Below are 25,155 nucleotides of genomic sequence, written 5' to 3'. Positions count from 1 at the left end.
AAAGCCACATAAGATGGGAAACACACAGGTAGTCTAGATCCTATATTTTGTGTTGATTTTGAATTTTTTGATTGTTGAAAAGCAAAGGACAGCTGCTAAGAGACTTGGAATTGAAAGAGAGGCTGTTCAAATAAATCAGTCTATATACCTTAGGAGTGCCTTAACTTTTAAAAAGTCAAAAAATATATTTGTCAAATGGAAATCAACAATGCTGTAGAGTTTTATTCCCACAGGAGATAAGTGGCTGTGGATTCCTTCAGGGTTAATATGGATCAGGTTTGATCAGGAGAGACCTCCTGAAACTTGACAGGTGATATCTATCAGCAAAGATTACTGCTGGTCTTCCCAGGACTTGGTTATTATCTTAAAATTTTCTCTTTGGGACCCTAAAGATACTTCACCCACAGAGAGCAGGAAACACTATGGAGAACGCACATCCACATTCCCAAGAGGGGTTTGGGAGGCTTTTGGTTATTTGGTGAGTTATGGATGTTTGTTATCATTTAGGGGAATATAGAATATTGATACAAATTTAAAGTTATTTTTGTTACACTGTATATATGTTTCTACTCTTGTTTAAAGGATTTTTGTATACTGAAATATTTAAGGTTATTTTTGTTGCAACATATTGTATGTATGCTTCTATTTTTGTTTGAGGTATTGTGCCTATGCAGTTCATGTAAAAATGTAAGGTAAAATTCTAGTTTTTGAAAGCTATTATTATAAACTATATAAGATAATCAGGAAACATAGGTTAGTAGTTAGTCATTTATAACAATCAAATTTGTAGATATGTTAGGTATGCTTCCCAGATCATATAAAGATATATTTTAGATAGATAGATAGATAGATGGTCTTCAAACCCTTCAAAGACATACAGAACATGCCATTTAAAATGTTTTGTTAACTTTGGGCTTTTCATGACAATGAGGTATATCTGCTCCTGGCAGCACCAATTTACTTCAGAGAAGATAATGAGCAATGAAGAAACTCCTTATAGAGTTCGCTTTTTTTTTTTTTTGGTTTTTTTGGTTTTTCAAGACAGGGTTTCTCTGTGTAGCTTTGGAGCTACACTGGAACTCACTCGGGTGCCCAGGATCTGCCTGTCTCTGCCTCCTGAGTGCTGGGATTAAAGGCTTGTGCCACCACTGCCCGGCAGAGTTTGCTTTCATTGTGGCAAAGTTAGCCACTGAGCAAAGAAACTATTCTTGCCTTTGACTGCTGACGATGTGCTGTGCAGACTGGACATACAGGACACACAGAAAAAAGAACTGCTGAACTTTGCCAAAACAAGACAGGATGATCCTTCAAAATTCTTGCTTCCCAGGAGAGTCTGCCAGACAGTGTGCAGGACACAGAGGAAAGTGACTTACAAACTTTGCCAAAACAAGGCAGGGCAGTCCAAAATCCCTGCTTCATAGAAAAGTTTGCTAGATACTCTACGCTGGCAGGCTGAAGATAGACGCCCCAACGTTGCAGAGGAACTTTGGGTGACTGTCTAGGCAACCAAATGTCTTTGTTGTTAGATAATATTACATCCTTCTGGGTCTTTGATGGAGTTGAAGACTAGATAGTTATAATTAGTGTTTCTCTTAATTATGATAGAAAATAAGTTAGGTGTAAAACTTTTGATTCCCTAAGACAGGAGAGATAATGCATTATTTTCTTTGAATATGCTAACTACAAATGAACTGAATATTGTAAATTAATTCTTACTTGGTAACTGTTTTTGTTGTATGCAGTTAGACTATGTTAAAGTTAAAACTGTTCATTTTCATTTAGACAAAGGAGGAGATACAGAATATTAAGGTGTGTTACTTTTGTTTATGTTGCATTTGTTTAATTCCGTGAAGCTGTGTTACTGTGCCTGTCTAACACACCTGATGGTCTAATAAAGAGCTGAACAGTCAATAGTAAGGCAGGAGAGAGATTAGTGGGGCTGGCAGGAGAGAGAAGATATAGAAGAAAAAGAGAAGGTGGAGGACTCCAGGGGCCAGCCACCCAGCCACCCAGCCACCCAGCCACCCAGCTACACAGCAAGCCACAGAGTAAGAGTAAGATTTACAGAAGTAAGAGAACAGGAAAAGCCCAAATGCAAAAGGTGGGATAATTTAAAGTTAGGAAAAGCTAACAAGAAACTAAGCCAAGTTAAGGCTGGACATTCATAAGTAATAATAAACCTCCATGTGTAATTTATTTGGGAGCTGTTGGCAGGCCCCCAAAAGAATAAGAAAACAACATCCAGCTAACTATAAAGCTGAAGACGACTTTAAATTCCTGATTCCCCTGCCTCTGAGTCCCAAGTGCTAAGATTATTGCCATGTGTTACCATACCTAGCTTTAGAAATTGTTGATTCTGGAAAATATAAGGTAGAATACCAAGTACATTAAAGTTCTATTCACAAAGATGCAATTCCTTTTTTTTTTCCTTCGAGACAGGGTTTCTCTGTGAGTCTTGGCTGTCCTGGAACTCACTCTGTAGACCAGGCTGGCCTCGAACTTGGAGCTCCAACTGCCTCTGCCTCCCAAGTGCTGGAATTAAAGCTGTGCACTACCACAAATGACTCAATTCTTATTTCCAAAACCCCAAATATGATTATTAGATCTTCAGTGCTACAAACTTGTTCAAAAGAATGCCTTGAGTAGATAAAATCAGAACTTCCAATGAAAGAGTGCATCATTATTAGGAACCAATTCACACTCTTTAGTGCATACCACACTCTTTAGTGATTATTCAATGAAAGTCAATTTCTGCGGGGTGGGGGCATCAATATCCCACTGAATGGTTCCTGCTCCACCTCTTAGTCATGTGATTTCTGTACCCACAGATAAAACTGATCAGAAGCAGATCACCAGCTACTACAGTCATGGAAATTAACTCAAATGTCATGCACCAAGTGGATGGGTTAATAAAGATATGAATGTCTAGAAACAAATCTTCTCACTCATTTCTACAATTATCTTCTTTCAAGCTGCTCAAAGCCATAAGTGGGTTGAAGTTGCTTCCTCAAACCCGCCTTTCTTCAGCTGTTTACCGTCTTTCAAATATTTTTATCAGTCAAAGGGCAATCCAGTCCATGTGCAGACATCCAATACACTACTTCCGGCGTTGAGAGAATAACCCTGGTCTGTTGGTCTCTATGAGGAAATGCTGAAACTAGGAATATCACTCATATTCAAAGATGATATGGGAGCCAATCATGCTGTTTTCAAGGTAAGATCCCTTAAAAAAAGAAGAGTTAAAAATCAACCAGATTAAAAACCCAAAATTCTTAACACAGCACAAATTCTCACATAAAATGGTATTTGAGCTAAAACTGAACAGTAAGTATCAGTAAGAAAATTTAATTTTTCACTCCAACTTTAAAATACACTCTTTTAAAAAGGTATCATAGAGCATATAATAACAATATTGCAAATAATCAATAATTCTTGAAATTAATAAAAAGTACTAGATAAAGCTACATGGATATTCTAATGACTAACTTTTTTTTGCCTATCCTAGGTTCACTCAATGACTCAGTGCATCAGAACCTTTGATTAAAAACCATTCAGGGAGGAGCCCGACATTAAGTCTAACATGCCAATTGGATAAACATTTCTTTTTCTAGTTTATGAGTGTTTGCTGTGCATCACGAGTGTGCCTGGCACCCATGGAGATCAGAACAGGGCATTGTGCATCAGAGCCACTGGAAACGGAGTTAACAGTTGTGAGCTGCTACGTGGGTGCTGGGAATTGAACCCGGGTTCTCTGAACATCTGAGTCATCTCGCCAGCCCCTCGATAAGCATTTCAATACAGATTTCAACTCAAACTTTCCAAGTTAGTTTCTACAATATTTAAATAGGACATGAGCTGGGAGGCAAAATGTATGTCATTGCCATACAGGGCTTCTCAAAATAAATGATGTTAAAATAGCAGCAGCTCATGTCACTTCTTTACTGGTGTGTGATAAAGCACTCCTTAGATAAACGACACATGTCACCGTGAACATGATCTCTAACACAGAATACTATACCTTTACAAGGTATGTCCATCCCGGCGGCTAACCAGGCTAGTGGCCCATGCTTCATTTAAAGGGATGTCTTCTCTGTTCTTGGACAGCAGTCAGGCCATGTGCAATCCCCTATCTGTGCAGTGTTAACATTCAAAGACTGCTGATCAAGGGCCGTCAAGGAGGATACATATCTAGGCCTGGGAGAATATAATTTTCCTTTACTATGCTGGACTTTGTTTGTTAGGCCCTCATTTAATCCCACACTTCTGATTTTATTCCAGGCTTATACCAAATCAACCTAAAATTTTACATCTTGTTCCACCATTAAAAAGAGCCGGGCGGTGGTGGCGCACGCCTTTAATCCCAGCACTCGAGAGGCAGAGAGGCAGGCGGATCTCTGTGAGTTCGAGGCCAGCCTGGTCTACAGAGTGAGTTCCAGGAAAGGTGCAAAGCTACAAAGGGAAACCCTGTCTCGAAAAACCAAAAAAAAAAAAAAGTAAGTAAGTAAGCACTTGGTCGGAAGAGGACTCCTGACCTTTTGTATTGAATGTGTTGTCTATTGCTCAATACAAGCAGGCAGAGTGGGATCGAAATTCCACGCCAGGGCAGATAACCTGAGGACAACTTCAGGAGATTACCACAGTGATTTAAATCTAGTAGGTGCTGAAGAGGCCAGTAAACCATAACGTGTCACTCTGTTATTTTATTTGGCAGAAGTATTCTAACACTAAAGTAGGAACTTACAAGTCATTGTCCTGGTAAATCATTATCCTAGAACCCAACAGCCCCCAAGATCAAAATCTTCACTCTGCTGTGAGTCAAAATTCCATGCCTCGACCTTCATCTTTTGTCCCTGCGATGAAATGTCTTTCGGCATTTCATTATCACCCTCTTCTTCCTGGAAAACTCTGAAGTGCTTCTGCAGGGAGTCATTGCAATTTTTTGCTACCTTGAACTGTTCAAGAATTAAAAAAAAAATACATTTTTGTGTTCATGTATAGGTCAGAAGACAGCTTTTGGGAGTTGGTACTCTCCTTCCCCCGTGGGTCTCAGGAATCGAACTCAGGTCAACAGGCTTGCTGACAAGCACCTTTTTACCTGTTGAGCCATCTTGCTAGCCCCTCTTTGAAACTTTCTAAAAGAACATCTTTCGGGTTGGAATGGAGATGTGACAGATCACTCTTTGAGCATGCACGAGGCTCTGATCACTACCACCACAATCAGTCAATCAACTAATTTAAAAGAACACCAATTTTTATTTATTTAATGTGTGTTGTTTGCATGCCTGGTGCCATGGAGGACAGAAGAGGCCATAGGCTCTCCTGGAACTGGAGTTACTACGGATGGGCATAAGCTGCCAAATGGGTGCTCAGAACCAGATTCTGGTCGTCCGCCAGAGCAGCAGGTGCTTATTCACTCGGCCATTTCTCCAGGCCCCCCCAACCCTAGTCAAGAACACCTTTTATAACTGCAAAAATATGAATGTTTAGATTGTTCAAATTATAAACTAAAACTCCTAGGCTAGAGAGAGAGGCTCAGTGTTATGCAAACATGGGTTCTGGTCCCCAGAACCAATATAAAAATCCTGGTTGTGAGGGATCACTGGGGCTTGCTTGCTAGTCACCAACACAGCTCCAGGTTCAGTGAGAGACCCTGTCTCCAGGGAACAAGGCAGACTGTGACAGAGCAGGCCACCCAACATCTTCTTTGGCCTCTTTGTACTGGTGCACTGACCCCCGCCCCTTTACACCACACAGATAAGCAAACTCCGAAGAGAAGCTTGGCTGACCCGGGAGCCGGACTCCCCTGTTCTATTTATTATGCCCATTATAATCTTGGGTAAGAAAGCTTTGCATCCACTTCCTCCTTTGAAAAATAGGATAATAACTACCTTCAGCAAAAGATTGAGACACAAATATAAATGAATATGTACAGGGGACAGGGACAGTGGCTGGCACACTTTAAGCACTGCACGAATATTACTTACTATTATTTTTTGGAACTAAGTTTTTACATTGTTTCCTAAGTGTATACAAAGTTTGCCCAATTAATACATTACCTATGGTTCAGGATATAGTCGATGTTTTCCCATGATAACTAGTATTTACTCAATAGGTACATACAAGCCAACTCTGTATTGACATACCAGATGCTAAGGCAATTCTTCAAAAAGTGATGTATTAATAGGTTACAGCCTTCAAGAACATTGAACTTGAAGTGAGGAAACAAGCTAATGAAACACTAATGTAGCAGCATAAGGCCATTAAGATTAAACACCAAACGGAACCTTGTAAACACTTGACACACAAAGAGTAGTTGTGGGATTCAATTACAGAGGTGAGGCTGGAGTAACCCTACACACAGGGGCAGGAAGGACCTAAACAAATGGAAATCGATGCATTTGGTGCAATGTTTATCCTACAAATGCTTTTCCTGGCCAGGCTCGGTTCTGGGCCCTGGGGATAAGCAACAACTAACTCACAACAGAAACCGGCTTGCTTTCTGTGGGCTAAAGGGCTCCCATACCAGAGGCAAGCTTTCCATTGAGTTTTGGCAATGTCGGGGATAGGACCCAGCGCTCCAAGCATTCTAGGCAGATTGTCACACTAAGCTGCATCCCCAGCCTAGGAGCCAAGTTTTGAAGTGAAGAATGAGACAGGCCTGACTTCCTGTCATGTCTCGGGGGACTTAGTGACAGGAACTGAGACTGCTACAGTCACTGTGACAAATGTATAGAAATGGCTGACGTGAATAATTTAGTAATTTTTTCATGTATTTATGTATCTATTCAATTGTGTATAGATATTAAGGGAACAGTCTCCATATTTTTTGACACAAATGACCTGAGAGATTTACAAATTCATTGTCACTATTACTAGGATAGATTTTGTTCATAGTTGCCCAAAGGAAAGCCTAATAAGGCCTTGCCTGTATAGCTGTCTGTTTTGGGGATTCCTAATCTTGACTCACTCTCTCCCCTTTTTCTGTCATCTACCAATGACTGGCCCCAAATCTCAAAGCTTGCAAAGTGCTTGAAGAGGCACCTATGTGGCAGCAAGAACTATTCACATAGCAAAGTATTCACTCCAAAGACAACTTGTATCCTTCTCTTTTCTACTTACCTCCCTCCCCCAGAGACAACGTCCTCAAGGAAAGAGAGAAACCCTTTCGTAAATACCAACCAACAAAAAGCTCCTCATGACACACCATCGGCATTTTCTGATAGTTCCAATATGCTAAGTGACCCACAAGCACAAGCTTCTAACCACTTCCCGCAATCTGTCTAATCTTCCCAGTCAGTTCTACTCTCATGATCCAAGACTCTACCATTAACCTCACAAACCAATTTTAGAACTGTTCTGGCTACATAAATCATTAATTGTATCTTTATAATTAAATTCTAATCTTATAGTGGACACAATACTGAATATGTGTTTTAAGGTACTTAAACCCAAATTAAAAAGTTAGGCATATACAACTTTTTGTCCTGGAACTCACTCTGTAGACCAGGCTGGCCTGGAACTCAGAGATCTGCCTGCCTCTGCTTTCCCAGTGCTGGTATTAAAGGTGTGTACCACCACCACCCAGCGAGGCACATAAAACTTTTACAACTACCTACAATACAGAAAATCTAACACTCTTTTAATATTCAAATGCTCAGTGAAACCCTGACATTCCTAGCTGAGTGTAGCAGTGCACATTTCTGATCCCAGAACAAAGGAGCGAGAGGCAGAGGCTAGTAGGTCTCTTGAGTTCAGGGCTATCCTGGTCTACATAGATCTACTCGAGCCAGGGATACATAGACACCCCTCCACCTCCCCACCCCGCCTCCTGGTCTAAAAACAAAAAGAGACAGAGACACTCCAGCAAAATCTAACAGCCTGCTCGTTGTTGCTTTGTTCGTTTGTTTTTTTAGTCTGGTGTTGAAAAAAGATCATGTCACACAGTTGCCCTTAGGAACTGTACTAAGACATACAAAGAAGGACCCTGTAGTAAAGGTCGCCATGGCTCTCAGTACCTTCGCCTGATGCGCACCTTAGCTTGTTCAATTTTTGGCCATATTATGTAATAGGCACTTGGATAAGTAAGAACTACAAGGCTTTGTAAACTATTTAATACCCAATGGGATTAACTGCAATTCTATGAACTTTTAAAGCCACACTAACTCGTTAAGTTGTTGTTTTTTCAAATGTGATCAACACCCTTATTTTAACAAAAGAAACAATTATTTAATGTAGACATTCTATATAGTGATGCATTCAAATCAAACTCATGTGTTGAAAAACTGTGAATATTCTGTGCTTATGCAAAAAGCCACCCATGAAAACGAACTGATATAAAACATCTATGAACATCTGGCACTGTCCTGGCTAACACGCAGCAAAGGGAACGGTTACCACTGTTTCTAATTTTCTAACTTTAATCTCAAATTAAATGCCAAAAAATTATATACATGATTGTATAATGTATGTAAATGCACATGTACTGATACTACACAAAAAAAAAAAAAAACCCGCTGGTATGTTACTGTATCTAGAGGAAGGTGAGTTTGAAACAGGCAAGACAACTTGCTGAAAGTTACAGCATTAATTATTTACTCTTTCTCTGCATACCAATTCAACAGAACCGCTACAGTACGAGCATGAACTGTAACTACAAGTCAGTCGATCCTGGAGAACTTGCCCCGCTGGAATAGTTAAGCCCTTAAGCACGTGGACAATGGGCCGCTTTATTTGCATGGGCATGGCCGGACGGACCTGGGGACGGATCGGTTTAATGGCGAAGCTGCCATCATCCCACATACACTCATCACCTGCCTCACGCTGGGAAACGCAGCCTTCGGGTCGCTACGCAGAGTTCTTTTTATTTTTCTTTTCCCCCTCCCCTCCCTTTTGAAAAAACACCCTAGCCATTCAAGCAGAGAATGAGAGAGCACCCGGGCCACGTCCAGTTTTAAAAACCCCTTGGATCGCCTTGGCCTCGCAGCGGGGACGGTGAGGGGGACCGAGAACCCAGCCAGCTTCTTCGGCGGAGCACGCGCAGACACCCCGAGACCGCCCCACCGCGGAGGAGCCCGGACGCCCTCGGGCCTGTGCCCGCCGCCGCTTCCCGCCCGCGCCGACCCGGGCCCGCGGCACGGCACCGCTCTCCGCTCTCGCCAGAGGCGGCACCCGGACCGCCGCCGCCGCCGCCGCCGCCGCCGCCGCCGCCGCCGCGTCGGGCTCCCATTCCGAGAGAGGGAAGGAAGAAAAACCAATAACAAAACCTGGCTTCTCGTTCCCTCCGGAAACCGCGGGCCGGCAGGAAGTGACGAAGGAGAGGTCGTCCGGTCCGCCGGGTCTCGGCCCGCGCTCCCCGCCCGACTCCCGGAACAGCCGGAGCGGAGCGGAGCGGAGCGCGGCACGGCGGCCTCCGCACCTCCGGAGCCGCTGAGCGCTCGCCCGCTCGCCCGCGCGCGCGGCCGCGTCACCGCCCCGCCCCGGCCGGCCCCGCCCCGCCCCGGCCGCGGTCGGTCGGCTCGACGACGGGACGGACGGCTGCGGCGGGCTGACGGTCCCGCTGCCCGCAAAGTCGCCGGCCGACCAAGGCGGGAACGCGGACGGCCTGTCGGGAGAGGATCTTGTCCTGTGTGCCACCGGGAGCAGATTGCACAGGCTCGGGGACGCGGCTGGAGGAGGCCAGGTTTGGGCGTCGGATCTGTGTACCCGCCTTCTGCCCCTCCGTGCCCGGGGGCCCGTGTGGCCTTGGGATTACAGAACCACCACTGTCACCTGTTACAGAGTTGCAGCGACTCAAAGCAGGATGGTTGCAAAAAAGAAAGAAAGAAAAAGAAAAGAAAAAAAAAAATTCAAATGTGGACTGCCCAGTCCACAGGTCCCAGATGTCCTCCTTCCTCTGGGAAAGGGTGAAGGCCTGTGAGCGTGTTCCCTTCTGCTTTAGGACCTCAAACCTCTTAGGGCTTCAGAGAATCAGGAGACTCTTCCCCTAGCAGTGCCTGGATTTTGTTGCTAGAAATGGTGTTTAAGCTGCATTCCTGTGAGGAAATAACCAAGTTCCACATGAGAGACCAGAATAACATTCTAGGGCATGATAGCCAGTGATGCTCACTTGTAGGATGGTGTAGACAAATTTAAAAAGTTAAGATAGTGTCCCATGATTATCCAGAAAAGGATGCTTCTTCACCTAGAAGTAGGTCAGCCTTGAACTAAATCCTAAGGGATGCATTTTTGACAGCATTAGTTCTGAATGCTCATGTTGACTTGGGCTTTCATTCTCTCATTCATCTTCCTACTTCAGTAATAGTTCAAGCATTACATCTCAGGACAGCTGAGGGGAGGAATCTGTTTCCCAAGAGAGCCCTGAATGTCACCCCCAGCATATATCTTACCAGACTATTAACTTGACAGAAATGAACCCCTGGACATTTTACTTTAGCCCAAAGATGGAGGGTGCATGTATATGCACACCCTTGGTTAGTTTACACCAAGTGTGTGGGAGGGCTGGTACAAAGTACCCCGTCTGCTCTGTGACTCTGAGCTCTCTCTCCATTCCTGGTTGTCTTACAAAGCATGCTCTTGGTTGTGTCAGGACTAGCAGGAGAGGCCTAGCTTCAGCGCCAATCCTTCACCACTGCGGGTCTAGGATAACTCATACATCCCAGGACCCGTGGAGTGGCAGTGTTATTGCATACTACTGATGTTTTGTGTTACGTGACGTATAATCTCAGGTTAACATTTTGCCACTCTGGACCAGCAGTAATCAAAAAACCTTTTTTCTAAATACAATGATAGAGTGGCGTCCTAGGAAGAAATCATGCTCTTTGGATAGGGGTACATCATTCACTCAGCGGCACACGGACAAAATTTTGTCAAAAGTTGTAGTGAGAAATTAATCTGGTTCAGATCCACTTGGGCATTAGGAAACACTTAGTTAATTTGTCAGGTAAATAGACGGCACTCACTCCGTGTCCTGGTGGCGGTTGCCTTATTCTCTGTTTCTTCCCTGATTTATGAACTCCCAGTTCTGAGTGCTGCTCCGGTTGCTTCCTTATTGGCCATGCTCTCTGCAGCGCACAGTCAGGCACTTAAAACTTAGCTTCCCCCAAACATGATCATGGTTATTGCCGTTTTAGCACCTTGGCATTTACAATGGTCGAAATACCACAAATTAAAGACAATTGTTGTGTTTAGTCTTCCAGAAGTCTCTGCATCTAAAATAGACTGGTTATTTACTATAAATAAAAAAAAAAAATCAGAGAACTCCTGGAATTAAATTTTAAAATAAATAAGAATCGAGCACGTCACTGTCTCCTACTCCTGCCCCTTCCATTCAACCAAAAGCCCATCCCTCTAGTTGTTAATATTTAGGAGTTATGTCTGCCGTCACGTTTAGATCTTAACGTTTTAAGTCTTATAGTGAAGTTCTGCTTATTGTTCCTTGACCAAAATATTTTTCACAAGACGGGGTTTGTGTCCATCAGACAGCAATACGTGAAGTTGCTCTTGTCTTCAGTCTCAGGAGTTCAAACTAAAGGTCTGTTTCTGTTGTCTGCGCTACTCTAAATGAGCGCAGTAGGTCTCCACACATCTGGCGAAGACTCCAGATGTGAGAAAGACGAAAGCATGCCCCATGGCTTAGAGCAACCCTTTCCTGGAATTTCATTCTGTGTTTTATACCGACAAGTGGGAAGGAAGAAACCACATGCTAATTAACTGGCCAAGGGAAACGACATTGATAGTATTTGCATAACTTACCGAATAGACTGCAAGGTATTTTTCTAGAAGAATTTCTGCATCACCTTCATTGTTGAAGACAGAAACGAAAACCACGAAAGCTTTGTAAATAATTTCTAGGTCATTTCAGGCATTGCTTTTTTTGGTATTAAACCGTGCCTTGTTGTTAAATACTACAGTACTCTTTACCTGCCATTTGTTCATTCTCCTTTTTATAGAATGTCTAAAACACTTCTGAACTGCTTTCCTGGTTTACGTCATTTAACTGAGACTTTCCTTGTATGTTCAATACAAGGGAGGAACTTTGTCCATAAGGAAAAATTCAGTTCTCAAACATAAATTAAAAAAAAATTTTAAAGACCCCTTTATTCTTTTACTTGCTGTTTGATACACTTGTGATTATCAGTCCAACTTTCTGTGGGAATGTCCAGAGAATGCATGATTATGAATAAGTAGCCATGTAACTTCTTATCTCATAGTTTCTTTTAGCCAAATTTGGCAAACAGGCCAAGTTTGGTCCAGCTCCAAATGTGCAGGCGTATCGGGAGGCACCTGAAGAGCAGTTAGTGTGGCCATGTGTTTTCTGGGTTGCTGTTGTGGGAGAGACTGGCCTTCTCTGACTCCTACCTCTTGTCTGGGTCTGTGTTCTGAAGGGTTCCCTTGTTGCCCTCTGAGTGACAGCTACAGTTTGGAGACTGCAGTAGCATTTCACAGTCAGGTGTTAGCAATATTATTTTTTACCCTACACTTGAACGTTTATGTAAGTAAGAGTTGTACTATTTCAAAATTAAAAATGGGGAAAATATGTGTTTTATACCTTTATGACCTATATCTGGGGTCAGTATCCCTTTTCCTAAAAGAGCCAAACTGAAAATATTTTTTAGACTCCATAAATACTGAGGAAAATGGAGGCACGTAGGCATTTAGGATCATAATGTACCTACTTAGGGACTGCAGGGTAGCTCAGGGTACAGAACATGCTTAGTATGTATGTGACCTGGGTTTGATCCCCAGCACCTCAAAACAAATGCAAAGAATGAATGCCATGTACCTGTTTCACAGTGTAAAGTCATCCTTAGATGTGGACCATACACCAACAGTCAGTGGCCATGTCTCAGCCACCACACCTTTTGTTCTTTCTTGCAGATCCCATGGCTGGAAGTTATGGCATGATGGGTGATGACGGGTCTATTGATTACACCGTCCACGAAGCCTGGAACGAAGCCACCAATGTGTACTTGATAGTGATCCTTGTTAGCTTTGGCCTCTTCATGTATGCCAAGAGGTAAAGAAGGGCAGAGAAGATACTGAGCACTTGGAGTTTTAAAGGGTTAGGATGTGGGTTGTTGTTGTTTTGTTTTAGTTGGATTAAATGCATCAATATATTTCTTCAGAAAGTGTGTTCCTGGACTGGAAGGTGTTGTCTACACAGGCATTGGCTACTGAAGTTTGATCTGGAAATCCCATATTCGTCAGGGTAACAGGACCTGCTGCTCTAGAGTTTGGTTGCTGTCACTTCTAAAGTAGCCCAACTTTGTTACCAGCTTTGGTACACTGTCCCCTTGCAGTGAGCACACTGTAAAGTATTTTTGGTCCAAGTGTCTGAAATGCAAAAACACTTAATGCCTATGTAGTCAGCAAACCTCTGTCCACCTGTTGGACCTTCTCCTTGATTCTTATGCATGGCACTGTATCAGTTTGCTTCCTATTGCTATAATAAAGACCATGACCAAGAGTGGCTTGCAGAGGAAAGTGTCTGTTTCAGCTTACAGGCCATACATAGTCCTTGAGAGAAGTCAGTACAGGAGCTCAAGAGAGGAGCCTAGAGGCAGAAACTGAAGCAGAGACCATGGAGGAACATTGCTTCTGGCTTGTTCTCCATGCTTTGCCCTGTTTGTTTGCTTATATGACCTGAGACCACCCACCCTCAGTGAACTGGGCCCTGCCATGAGAGTCATAAATCGAGAAAATGCCTTACAAACTTACCTACGGGACAGTCTGATAGTGGCAATTCCACAACCAAGGTTCTGTCTTCCCAGGTGACTCCAGCTATATCAAGTTGACAAGAAACTAGCACACTACATCTCTGTTCTTTATAAAAATGTCGGTTCCTCAATAACAAGAAATTTGTCTTTTATCTTTGTGTCAGTGATATACCCCATGGTCCAAATTCTTAATAGACACTTTTCTGCCTTCATTTCTAGGGTAGCTTCACTTAAGTGCCCTTTTCAACTCCTCCTGGTTTCTTTCCCCCAAATCCAGCAAAACAGTAATAGAACTGATGATGGTGGTGGTGGTGGTGGTGATGGTGGTGGTGGTGATGATAATGATGATTGTGAAGGTAGTGGTGATGGTGGTGGTGGTGGTGGTGGTGGTGGTGGTGGTGGTGGTGGTGATGATTGTAGTAGTGATGATGATTGTAGTAGTGATGATGATTGTAGTGGTGGTGATGATGATGGTGATGATGGTGGTGATGGTGATGATGATGATTATGATGATTGTAGTGGTGGTGATGATGGTGATGATGACTAGGGTATATATTAAAGAGGAAAAGCAGTATTCTGCTTGTAGGTATATACTTCAGGACATTCTCTACTGAGGTTTTAAAAAGTCATTAAGTAGTTTATTAATAGTCCAGAATAATTTCTGTTTGGACTTGGATATACCTCATTTATTTATACTTTCCCTCACATTGCCATGTAGCTCCCTCTCAGTGGCTGGACTGCTGGTATGGGTGTAAGAAGGTGCCACATGTCATCACAGATCCCTGTGACAACTTCTCTCTCAAAAGAGCTACCACCTCCTTCCCACTTTTCTTTTAAAAGCAGAGATGCACTGCTCTTGTTTCTAAAAAGGTATCTCCCTCTGAAACTGTGTCATTAAAGAACATTTTTACTCATGAATTTCCCAAACTAAGGTCTGTTCACATCCGGCCTACTCCCCACTCCAGTGATTTCTCTTTAGCTGGATGTTGTGAAAGGGAGGAAAAATGAATGCTTTCTTGTTTATATACTGCTGTTTTTAATATGCCATTTTCCCTAGGAGTTAAGGGGAATCGCAACAAATGGGCCTCATTTGGTATATTATTTAGCAATATAGTGTCATGTGTATTATAATGCATTAAGCATCTTTTTCGTTGTGATGCCATAGCTCTACATAGAGAGCTTATATGTTAGCAGAAAATAGAGTACTTCATAGAAAGATTTTGTTTCATACTTTTAATAGATCGTGAGACATAAGTATTGAAACAAATCTGCATTGGTTTTGTGTTCTAGGAATAAAAGGAAAATTATGAGAATATTTAGTGTGCCACCTTCAGAAGAAACCTTGTCAGAACCCAATTTTTACGACACAATGAGCAAAATTCGCTTAAGACAACAAGTGGAAATGCATTCTGTTTGTAAGTATGTTCTTTGCCGAGCTATGTGCATGCCGTGTTTAAAATAGATCTTCTATTGCGCTCAGTTAACAAAAGGTTATAAAACATGGTTGCTTATAAAAACTTAAGCCTTTTCAGACACAGCTAGGCAGATTTATCCCAAAGTTACTGCTGTTAAATAAATCTTCGGCTTTTCTGTTGCCTGAGGCCTTCTATTCAGCTCTGCAGAAACTGAGATTGTCATCATCAGTGGACACCCCTATTTCTTCCTCTTCTGATTTCTCCTCCTTTGTACTTCTCCTTTGGGATGAGACTGAAATGGTCAAACAACAGAACACCCAAGCAGTGTAAGAGTGACTTTCAGGACTTGCAGAATCCAGGAACAAGGCCAGAAGTTCTGTTTGAACAATGTTAATACATCCTATGGTACTGGCTACTGCAAGCATGTACACAGGAAAGAAGAAACAAGTTTTAAAATGTATAGGTCCAGAATCAACTATACATTGAAGCCCTTTGTGCCATTACTTAAAATATGAAGGTGTGGCTTCCATGGTGCATTGGGTAGGAGAAGCAAGGTGGTACTTGTATTAGAATGCCAGGTTCTTCTCAACTGTCAGCTTGCTGGGATCTAGAATCACAAAGGAAACAGAGCTCTGAGTGGGTCTAGAGTAGGTTCATTGAGGGGGAAGATTTACTCTAAATGTAGCATGGCTCAGAGCATAGGCTGAAGTCAAGGACAGAGTCAAAAAGGAGAAAGCTGGCTGGGTAGGAGCATCCGTCTCTCTGTTTCAGACTGAGGATGCAATGTGCCTAGCCGCTTGCCAATCTTCCTACCACATCTTCCCTACTAGGATGGACTGTGTCCTAAAACCAGAAGCCAAAACAAATCCTGCTTTTCTTAAGTCGCTTGTGTTAGGTATTTGCCATAGCATCAAGGAAGTAATACATTGTTGTAAAATCAAGCAAACAAAGCGCTCCTTTTATTATCTCTCTGTAAAGTAAGTATATACATATGTGTATAATATGAGTGCCCCATGTAGTGAGGCAGCACAGAGATGGGACCAGCTTATTGAGCTCACATGCGTGTTAAGTGCTGTTTGGAGTTGAGTGCAGGAATACTGCACAGACCCAATGTCTCTAATTGTATGTCTCCAATTGTATTTTTCTGTCCCCTTTAGTCTTTATTGGGTGAATTCTTTAGGGAGGTACAATCTTCCTAGTGTCTAGTATTTTCCCCTTCACCAAATTCTCCATCCTGTTCAGGACATAGAATGCTATCTACTCTGTGGTGGTATTGTGTTCCCCAAAATATTGTGCAATCTAATAAACTTATCTGGGGTCAGAGACAGAACAGCCACAATATTAAACATAGAGGTTAGGCAGTGGTAGCACACGCCTTTAATCCTAGCATTCCAGAGGCAGAGATCCAGATGGATCTCTGTGAGTTCAAGGCCACACTGGAAACAGCCAGGCATGGTGACGCATGCCTTTAATCCCAGGAAGTGATGGCAGGAGCAGAAAGGTATTTAAGGTGTGAGGACAAGGAACTAGAGCTGGTTAAGCTTTTCGGCTTTTGAGCAGCAGTTCAGCTGAGATTCATTCTGGATGAGAACATAGAGGCTTCCAGTCTAAGGAAACAAGATCAGCTGAGGAACTGGCAAGGTGAGGTTAGCTGTGGCTTGTTCTGCTTCTCTGATCTTCCAGCGTTCACCCCAATACATAGCCCCAGGTTTGTTTTATTAATAAGTCCTTTTAAGATTCATGCTACATTACTCAATATTGGGGCTCAGGGTTCCCCCTCTTTTGATACATGGGCTGAGTTATGTACCAGGCTGCTGGATGTTTCAGCACTTGTATGAGCCTAGAGCTCCTAGACAAGCAGGCACCAGCTGCTGGATGGGGAAGATGGGCCTGTGTCTCTGCTTATCTGTTGTTCCCTGATGAGTTCTAAATGCACCTCATGCTGAAAATGGACCATAATTATTTATTTCCTAGTCTCTAAATTCTAGTCTCCCTTTTATCCAAAGCTTATTGGTCTTATTTTTAGATTTACTTTAACTTTTTAAATTGATTTAATATTTTTTACTCTATCACAGGGCTAATGGTCTGGTCTACTGTCTAAAAGCATTAGATTATGTGGGTGTGTTTTGGGCATTTGTTTGTTAATTTTGTTTTAATGGGTTTTTGTTAAAACTTTATAGGGAAGAATGTATCACTCTACTGTAGTTAATACTTCTGCTACAATTACAAAGGAAGTTGGGAATGAAGCCATGAACCCTTTCTCTTTTTTAAATCCTTTTGCCACTCTGTCAAGGGATCATCCCTTTCTGAGCTTTTTGTTAATTCATCGGCAAGGGTCTCTGTTTCAGTTGCTGCCTCCAGGTTCCTGCCTTGACTTTGTTCTATGATAGACTATAAAGTGTAAGTGGAAATGCACCCTTTCCTTCCCGAGTTGCTTTTGGTCATGATGTCCATCACACTAGCAGAAAAGCACACCCGGACACACACCCCTACTGCCTGCTGCCTCCCCCAGGTCTTCATTTTGTAGAACATGAGGAGGTTGTAAGCAAGACAGGCAATCCTGGACTTTTAACCTGGATCATCCCTGTTTCTTTTTGAGGGGAACATAGGCATTAACTCTCAGCCTCACTTCTCTTAAAAGTCCCCTAGGTCTTATTTGAAGTGTTGAGGAGAGACCAAGGTCTGGCAGAGCAGGACACCGGAAGGTGGGATGGGATGCGTCTCCTACACATAGAGACCAAGGACTTCTCTCCAAATATGGCAATCCTGGAAGATGTCCATCTCCCAGATTGTGAGAAACAATTACCCTCACTTCAGAATAAGTGGAGTCTCAGAGTACCAAAATCAAGACAGATCTATTTTCAGCTGACTGAAGTCAGCCTATACAGAAGGGGAAAAAATGGCTGTTGCTCCTGTTTGGTACAGAACAGTGGCTTTTAAATCCCAAGTTGTAGTTCTTTGCCCCTTTTAATTCTCCTCAGTTGAGTTCTTTAGAGAGATGCAATCTTCCCAGTGCCTCAGCTTTGCTTCCTACCCCAATTCCCCATCCTGCTGGCTCCAGATCTGGCTGTATCTAGTGAGTATGTGGGGGCATTTTTCATCCCCTCCTCCCTCTGTAGATGGGCTCAGTCAAGTAGCAGACTGCCTGCAGTTTTTCATCCCAGACACGCAGGTGCCAACGAGGGAAGGTAGATGCCGGTGCCTCCTGCTTATCTGGGTTTTCTGGTGAGATCTGAACACACCGCACTCTGAAAGTGGACCATAACTATTTCTTACATGTTCCTCCCATTCCTCTCCAGCTCCCACAGAGCTCCTACAACCTCAGGTTGTTCTAAAACACAAAACCAAACCCATACGTCCAGTAGTATGTGCATGGGTGGAGGGCTGTCCCCTAGAGCTTAGGTAACCCTACAGTGACCATACCCTCAAAGAATGAGTCTCCCTTCCTCAAGCAGCTGTTAACTGCCAATTGCTCTTCAGTGAAGCCTAGGGCCTTGAGAGCTCCTCCCCCATGTATGCTCAAATTTTAGTTGGCTTGGTCTTGTGCACCTCTACATCACTGCTACTATGAGCTCTTGGGTACCAGAGTCATGTTATTTCCAGAAAACATAGTACTTCTCCCCACCCTCTGTCTCTTATGGTCTTTCTGTCTTCTCTCCTGCAATGTTCTCTGAGCCTTGGCAGTGATGGGAGGTATGCTATTCAATAAAGATGTCCCATTTAGGGACCAAAGAGACGACTCAGTGGTTACAAGCACTGGCTGCTCTTTCCAGAAGATGCAGGTTTGATTCCCAGTACCCATGATGTGGTTCACAACCATCTTTAACTCCAGTTTCAGAGGATCCATTTCCCTTTTTTTTTTTTTGCCTTCTCAGGCACCACACACACACATAGTTCACACATATACATGCAGATGGAATACCCATACATATTAAACAAATAAAGGACATTTAAAGATGTCCTGTTTAAACACTAAGTACTTACTCTTAGTGCTTTGAGCAGTTATGAGTTTCTTCATTGACTGCTGCCAACTGCCAAATAAAGTCTATAAGCAAGGTTGAGAGCAACCCTTTTCTATGAGTATAAATATAAATTGTTGCTGCAGGCCACAGGAATATATCTTAAGAACTCAGCTGGTTATGGCAAAGTCACTACCTGAAGGGATCAGGGAATTCCTCCAGAGGAAGCCAAATTCCAAGGAGTTTTTGGTGTTACTTGGCTTGTTATATATCAGCTGTATTCTGTTATGAAAATCATGTGTGCCTTCATAGTTTTCCCAATTGACTTTTCCCTAAGAAGGGCTAACAGTGTGGACTGATCACTCTGTGTACATACACATTCCAGGTATTTGGAGAACAGCCTCAGGAAAGGCTTTCTCTGGAATCAGATATCTCCCTTAGCCACTTTCAAGGACTAACAGTGATATGCTAACCGGTCATTAGCACTCAGTTGACCTTCTCTTTTACCACTCCCATTTTGGATTGTTAAAGAAAGTCTAGTGGTCACTGCCGGAGGAAAAATTCTTACTTGCCTTTTTGACCCCCATAGAATTCAAGCCTGGTGACCTTGCTTGACCAGGGTCTTGATATAACTAGATTCCAGGGAGACTTAGGTAGAATGTGGAGAACAGAGGACGGAGAAGAGAAAAGAGAATGGAAGAACTAGATGGGTAAGAACTTGAGAGGAACAAACTGAGATGGGAAAGAACTAGATTGAAGGGCTAGAAGAGATTACTAGAGGAATGAGATGGAAGATGAGGAAGAGTCAGATGAGAAAGTCCTAGCTGGGTAAGAACAAGGTGAAAAGGACCTAGATGAGGCAGAATTAAGATGAGAGAATTAAGATAGAACTTAGAGGGAGCAGTAGATAAACAGAGAGAAATCAGGCAAGAAAGGAGCTAGACATGAGAACAGAACTAAAGCTGTGTGTAAAGGATGTTATGCCAGAGGAATTAAAGCAAGTGGACTATAGCGCTCAGTGTGCTGAGATTCTATTTCCCAAAAATAGTCCTTGCTGTTCGTAGTTCTCTCTCCTGAGCCCCTGGGATGTATAATATTAAGGCTGATGTTAGTTTTTCGGCTGCGTTGTGTTCTTACCCTGCAAGGAAATGCCACGAAACACGACAGAATCCGCTAACAAGAGTTTTATTAAAGGGACAGAGAGTGAACAGGCCTGCGGGAAACACGTGTGTGGAGAAGAAGGAGGAAGAAGAAGAAGAAGGAACCGGGAACATGGCGCCGGATTTTAAAGGCTGGGCGTGGACAGATCAGCATCACTACTACACGCAAGCGCGTAGATCACATGGCCACGTTGCGCGCCTACGTAGCCAATGGAACGTCACGGATCTTGGTCACGCAAGATGCCCTGACCCGGAAATGGCTATCCTGACCTGGAACTGGCTAGGTGGAAGTGTCTGTTGGGCATATGCGAACACGCCCGACCGTGGGGGCGTGTTGTAAACCTTTCAGCTGATCCCTCTAATTTTATACAAGAAATTGTTTGAAGGCAATATGACAACCTGACCATTTAGCAAAAACAGTTTCAGGTTCCCTCTTAGGAATTACGATCTCCTCGCCATGGGCTTTTGTCCAGGTTTACAGTACCAGGCATGAAATATCCAGCTGTGAAATATCCAGCTGTGGAGCAGACCTCCCATCTAACCAGAAAGTGGTTGGTTACTGCATAACAGTCATGCCACTATCGCACCAATGGATACAGCCTGTCTGGCAGGTCAGTATCGTAGCGCGTAGGATCCAGCGTGGGGTAAGACCATTCGTGTCTTTTCTCCCCCAGCAACAGGCATGGTATCTTCAAGCACTATGAAAGCTAGGTGGTAGGGAGGAAGTTTTCCAGTCTGAGATTTCTTTCTCTGTGTCCTGCAGCTTGAGTGTGGTGGTTTAGCAGTAGGGTCTTATTGTGTATTACATTGAGTAACCAAGGGCAACACCACCAGCCTGAGTTGTCGGGAGGCCTCTGGGGCCAGTGACTCTTAGGGAGGTATCCCGTGCCCTGCACTGCCCTTTTTGTTCAATAACCCATGGCTTCTGGGAGCAGCATTGTCCACCCACGCAGGCACCTCTGGTCAAACTTTTCGTTTTTACAATGGTATTCTGAAATGATCTTACTAACTAGTGGGCTTTTATAAGACCATTTCATAGAGCCTTAGTTTGGTCAACCCACCCCTTCTCTCCTCCATTGCTCTGCTCCCTGCTACCCCTGCCTTCTTTCACGTGTGTTCTACATTCCTTCCCATCGTAGTTTTAATTGGATTGTGAGATGCTAGGTGTCCATGTAGCTTTTTCTTATTCTGTTCCTTTATGTTAACCATTCTCCCACCCCATTTCCCCTCCTCTCGTGTCCCTCCTTGCAGAAGCCTTTCTGCCCCACCCCCCATATCCCATCACTCTCCTTTGGATTTCTCTAGAATTTACTCCCACTCCTTCTGGTTCATTGACATTTACATGTGCTCCAAGCTAAACACACAAAACAGAATATTGGAAATTAGGTACACACATGAGAGAACCTGTGGCATTTGTCTTACTGGGCCTGACTTACCTCATTTAATGTCATTTTTTTTTCTAGTCCCATCCATATCCCTGAAGTTTTCATGATTTTATTTTTCTTTATAATTGAGTAGCATTCCACTGTGTAAATGTACCACATTTTCACGATCTGTTGATGGACATGTAGGTTGATTTTGTCTCATAGCTATTGTGAATAGAGTGGCAGTGAATTTGGATGGGCAAATGTGTCTGTAGTAGGTTACAAATTCCTTTGGGTTCATGCCCAGGAGTGCTAGAGCTAGGTCATATGACAATTCTATTTCTAGCTTCTTCTGTGGGCTTTTAAGTTAAATATAGTAAAAACAAAAAGGCAGTAATATCACAGCGCTGAAAATAAGTTGTTATTGAGTACTCAGCCCTAAGTGGGTTGTCTTTATCAACCCCCTCCCACAAGGCTCAGCGATCATCAAGGAAGGAAGAGGGTGGAAAGATGGTAAGAGCCAGGGGTTAAGGAAGAACTGCAAAAATAGTGTTTCCCACGTGTGACCTGTCGCACACACGAACTCACAGTGGCTGGTGGCTTGCACAAGATCAAACCAGTCAAGATTCCGGGACGGGTGGGTGAAGGGTGCATGAAACCCCACTCGTGGCAGAGAAGATGTGAACAGTTCCTGGTTGCTGAGGTAGAGAGTCAGTTTCTTTCAGGGAAATGGCCCCTGGTAGGTTGCCATGGTTCCGTGGGTGGCCCCACTACCATGCACATACTGAAACCACTGGACTTCGTGGGTTAAAAAAAAAAGCGAGGACATGAAGTTGGAAGGGAAATGTGCAGTGTTGAGAGAGTCTGAGAGAAGTTGGAGTGGAGGAGCAAAATTATGAACAAAATCCATGGTATACATGTGTATGTGTATATGAAATTCTCAATATATAAATAAAAATCTATTTTTTAAAAGTAGCAACGTAGGGTAAGAAAGGAGGAAACTTAAAAATTTAATAGCTTACTCAGTTTCCCCCTGTATTTTAAAGTTCAGAAGCGTGGGGTTGGGGATTTAGCTCAGTGGTAGAGCACTTGCCTAGCAAGTGCAAGGCCCTGGGTTCGGTCCTCAGCTCTGGAAAAAACAAAAACAAAAACAAAAACAAAAAAACAAAGTTCAGAAGGATCCTGATATTTAAATAATTGTAAATACAAGGTATATATAAATAGTGTCTAAATTAGAAGATCTTAGAATATAATTAACTTCCTCTAGAAGAAAAACAGTTGTTTAATTCTAAACTAATTTCTTACCAAGCATCATGATTTAATGATATTGTCTAGTAGTAATTTAATGCTTTATCTTTCTTGTCATTGTTTTTTCATAGCAAGAAAGTATGAGTATCAACAGCCGCAAAGCCGAGCAGACAGTGTGCAGCTCTCTTTGGAATGAAAGTTCAGACTGAGCAACGCAAGTGGTGGTGAAGCAGTGTGGCAGCACGCTCCTGCTCCCCTCTCCTCAATCAGGACCGGCATGCAGAGACCCTGTCAGACAAAGTCATCCCGCTGCCCCGCCCCACCCCACCCCACCCCGCCTCGGCTTTCTCTTGTTGCTTCTAGGACTTGCTTCATAAGCACAGAAACATTTAGAAGGAAGATGCCTTGTGACTAGAGATGAGGGCTTTCCCTTTTGAGGATGTTTGATGTCTTCAGGACACAGCAGAAAATACAAACGTGTCTTCGGAAACAAGAACCCTGGAGTTAATGTCACTTTGATTAGAATATTTTTTACAGAGTTGAAACATGAAATTCTCGCTCTTGAGGTGGTTTGCGCTTAGGTTGTGGCCTGTGATGATGAGTTTAACATCAGTAACAGACTGATTCATGTTGCTCTCGCTATGGTTACTGGCTCTGAGTCAGGGATCTTTGCTTCACGACTTGTATGGCACACCACTGAACTTGTAGTGGCTTCTCCATCATGAAGCATGTCCCATCTGCTGGTTGGGGATGCTCTCTGTAACTGGATCTGCCTCTCTTTGATTGTATTCCCCACACCTGTTATTTTGTTCCTGATCCCATATTTTCCTTGCCTCCATAGGGCTCCTTGAGGCCATAAGCCTTGAGCCTGTTAGACAAAGAGACATCTTTGAGACCTTGAGCCTGTTAGACAAAGAGCCGTCTCTGTCTAGCTGTTGGTACTTAACTTCCCCATGTTTCTCTGTCACTGTTGAAAGTTACTGTCTGGTGTCTTCTGCTTTATAAAGCTTGGTTGAACACGCAGCTGTCGTGACTCGTTCTGTTATATACAATGGGATGGTTTTTTTAGTCTAACTTTTCATGTTTGTTCATGTAAAAGCTGCTTGGAGCTAAGGGTAGAAGCAAGACAGACCCCAAACCGAAAGCTACAGGCCTGCCTCTGGAGAAACCGGAACTGGGGGACACAGCACAGTAGGAAATGAACCACACAGGAGACATGCTGCAATCCGCTTTAGTTACTGAGTTAATGGATGATCCCTGAACCAGGAGTCTATGGGGCAGACTACCTGAAGCCTGGATGAGAGCAGACAGCGAAAAAACAAGAAAGATCTGAGCAACCTTCAGCTGGGTCCCACCACAAACATTCTAGTTTGATTCCTGCCAGTGGATCGCCTGATCAAACACAAATCAATACTTCAGCAGAAGTGAACAGAGTCAAGGGACCCTGCACCACATTGTTCTTCATGTCCAGTATAAAACCAGAGGCAAGAATGGGAAGAACAGGACCTGAGACCCATCGTCAAGAGAAAAAGCAGTTAGTACAAGTGGGATCCCAGCATGTCCCATATGTTAAATCAACAGACAAGGACTAAAAGCAGCTGTTGTTCCTTGCATCCTTAGCCTCTGATGGCATGACTTCAGGGGTTCTCAACAAATTAGATCAGCCCCTTGCCTCAGACATCGAATGAAAAAAGTAATGGCGAACGGCAGGAAAGGAATTTAAGAAATATAGTGGTATTAGAAGGTAAGGGGAAGCCGGGCGGTGGTGGCGCACGCCTTTAATCCCAGCACTTGGGAGGCAGAGCCAGGCGGATCTCTGTGAGTTCGAGGCCAGCCTGGTCTCCAAAGCGAGTTCCAGGAAAGGCGCAAAACTACACAGAGAAACCCTGTCTCGAAAAAACCAAAAAAAAAAAAAAAAAAAAAAAAGGTAAGGGGAATTCAAGCATCCCATCCAATCTTTAGGGTACTAGCATGAACTTCAGGTTTAAACAGAGGAAGATTTTGGACAGGAGCAATCTCAACCCTGCACACACATGTACATACACCATATGTGCGTGTGTGTGTGTGTGTGTGTGCGCGCGCGCGCGCTTGCATATAAACACACAATTAGAAGAGCAGTTCCTTTAAAAAAAATCCAATTTAAAGAAAAAACCTTGAGGTTGAGGTGTACTCGGACCCAGAGGTCTATAGGTGCATGGAAGATTCAGGAGCATGAGTACGGACCAGGGATAGGCTTGGGTTTAAATATCACCCATATCTTGCCAGGCATGCTGTGTGCCTCATGGTTCACCTTG

The 25,155-nt window shown here is 43.3% G+C and overlaps 2 protein-coding genes across 5 annotated transcripts in view; one reads left to right on the top strand and one right to left on the bottom strand.

Annotated features, from left to right (window-relative positions):
• The window catches only part of Slc20a2 (solute carrier family 20 member 2), a 104,537-nt gene extending 95,160 nt beyond the window's left edge, over nucleotides 1–9,377 (bottom strand). Inside the window, exon 1 of the mRNA XM_052751814.1 lies at nucleotides 9,264–9,377. The gene's annotated coding sequence lies outside the window, so the exon portion shown is untranslated. The remainder of the gene's footprint in view (nucleotides 1–9,263) is intronic.
• Nucleotides 9,378–9,458: 81 nt separating this feature from the next.
• Smim19 (small integral membrane protein 19) lies at nucleotides 9,459–23,884 on the top strand. 4 transcript variants are annotated; one of them, XM_052751816.1, is made up of 5 exons: nucleotides 9,565–9,679; nucleotides 11,570–11,766; nucleotides 12,877–13,015; nucleotides 15,006–15,130; nucleotides 22,993–23,884. In XM_052751816.1, exons 3-5 carry the CDS (start codon nucleotides 12,882–12,884, stop codon nucleotides 23,055–23,057), a joined length of 324 nt encoding a protein of 107 aa, XP_052607776.1. In that variant the 5' UTR covers nucleotides 9,565–9,679; nucleotides 11,570–11,766; nucleotides 12,877–12,881; the 3' UTR covers nucleotides 23,058–23,884. The 4 variants fall into 4 exon arrangements, with proteins under 4 accessions (XP_052607779.1, XP_052607776.1, XP_052607778.1 ...); XM_052751818.1 differs by lacking the exon at nucleotides 11,570–11,766 and adding an exon at nucleotides 11,458–11,530 and having other exon boundaries at nucleotides 9,679–9,698; XM_052751819.1 differs by lacking the exon at nucleotides 11,570–11,766 and having other exon boundaries at nucleotides 9,459–9,679.
• Nucleotides 23,885–25,155: the final 1,271 nt, after the last annotated feature.

The sequence above is a fragment of the Peromyscus californicus genome, unplaced genomic scaffold, assembly GCF_007827085.1.
Source record: "Peromyscus californicus insignis strain IS unplaced genomic scaffold, ASM782708v3 Scaffold_23__1_contigs__length_62951481, whole genome shotgun sequence".
Lineage (NCBI taxonomy): Eukaryota > Metazoa > Chordata > Mammalia > Rodentia > Cricetidae > Peromyscus > Peromyscus californicus.
Note: the sequence above shows the minus strand (reverse complement) of the source record. Positions and strands in the feature narration are given on the sequence as shown.

What these genes read in the sequence shown, in the direction of transcription:
- Smim19 (XM_052751819.1), top strand. Translation starts at nt 12,882, where the DNA reads ATGGCTGGAAGTTATGGCATGATGGGTGATGACGGGTCTATTGATTAC. An exon ending in CTCTTCATGTATGCCAAGAG is followed by an intron (nt 13,016 to 15,005) that starts GTAAAGAAGGGC and finishes TTTGTGTTCTAG; the next exon opens with GAATAAAAGGAAAATTATGA. An exon ending in AGTGGAAATGCATTCTGTTT is followed by an intron (nt 15,131 to 22,992) that starts GTAAGTATGTTC and finishes GTTTTTTCATAG; the next exon opens with CAAGAAAGTATGAGTATCAA.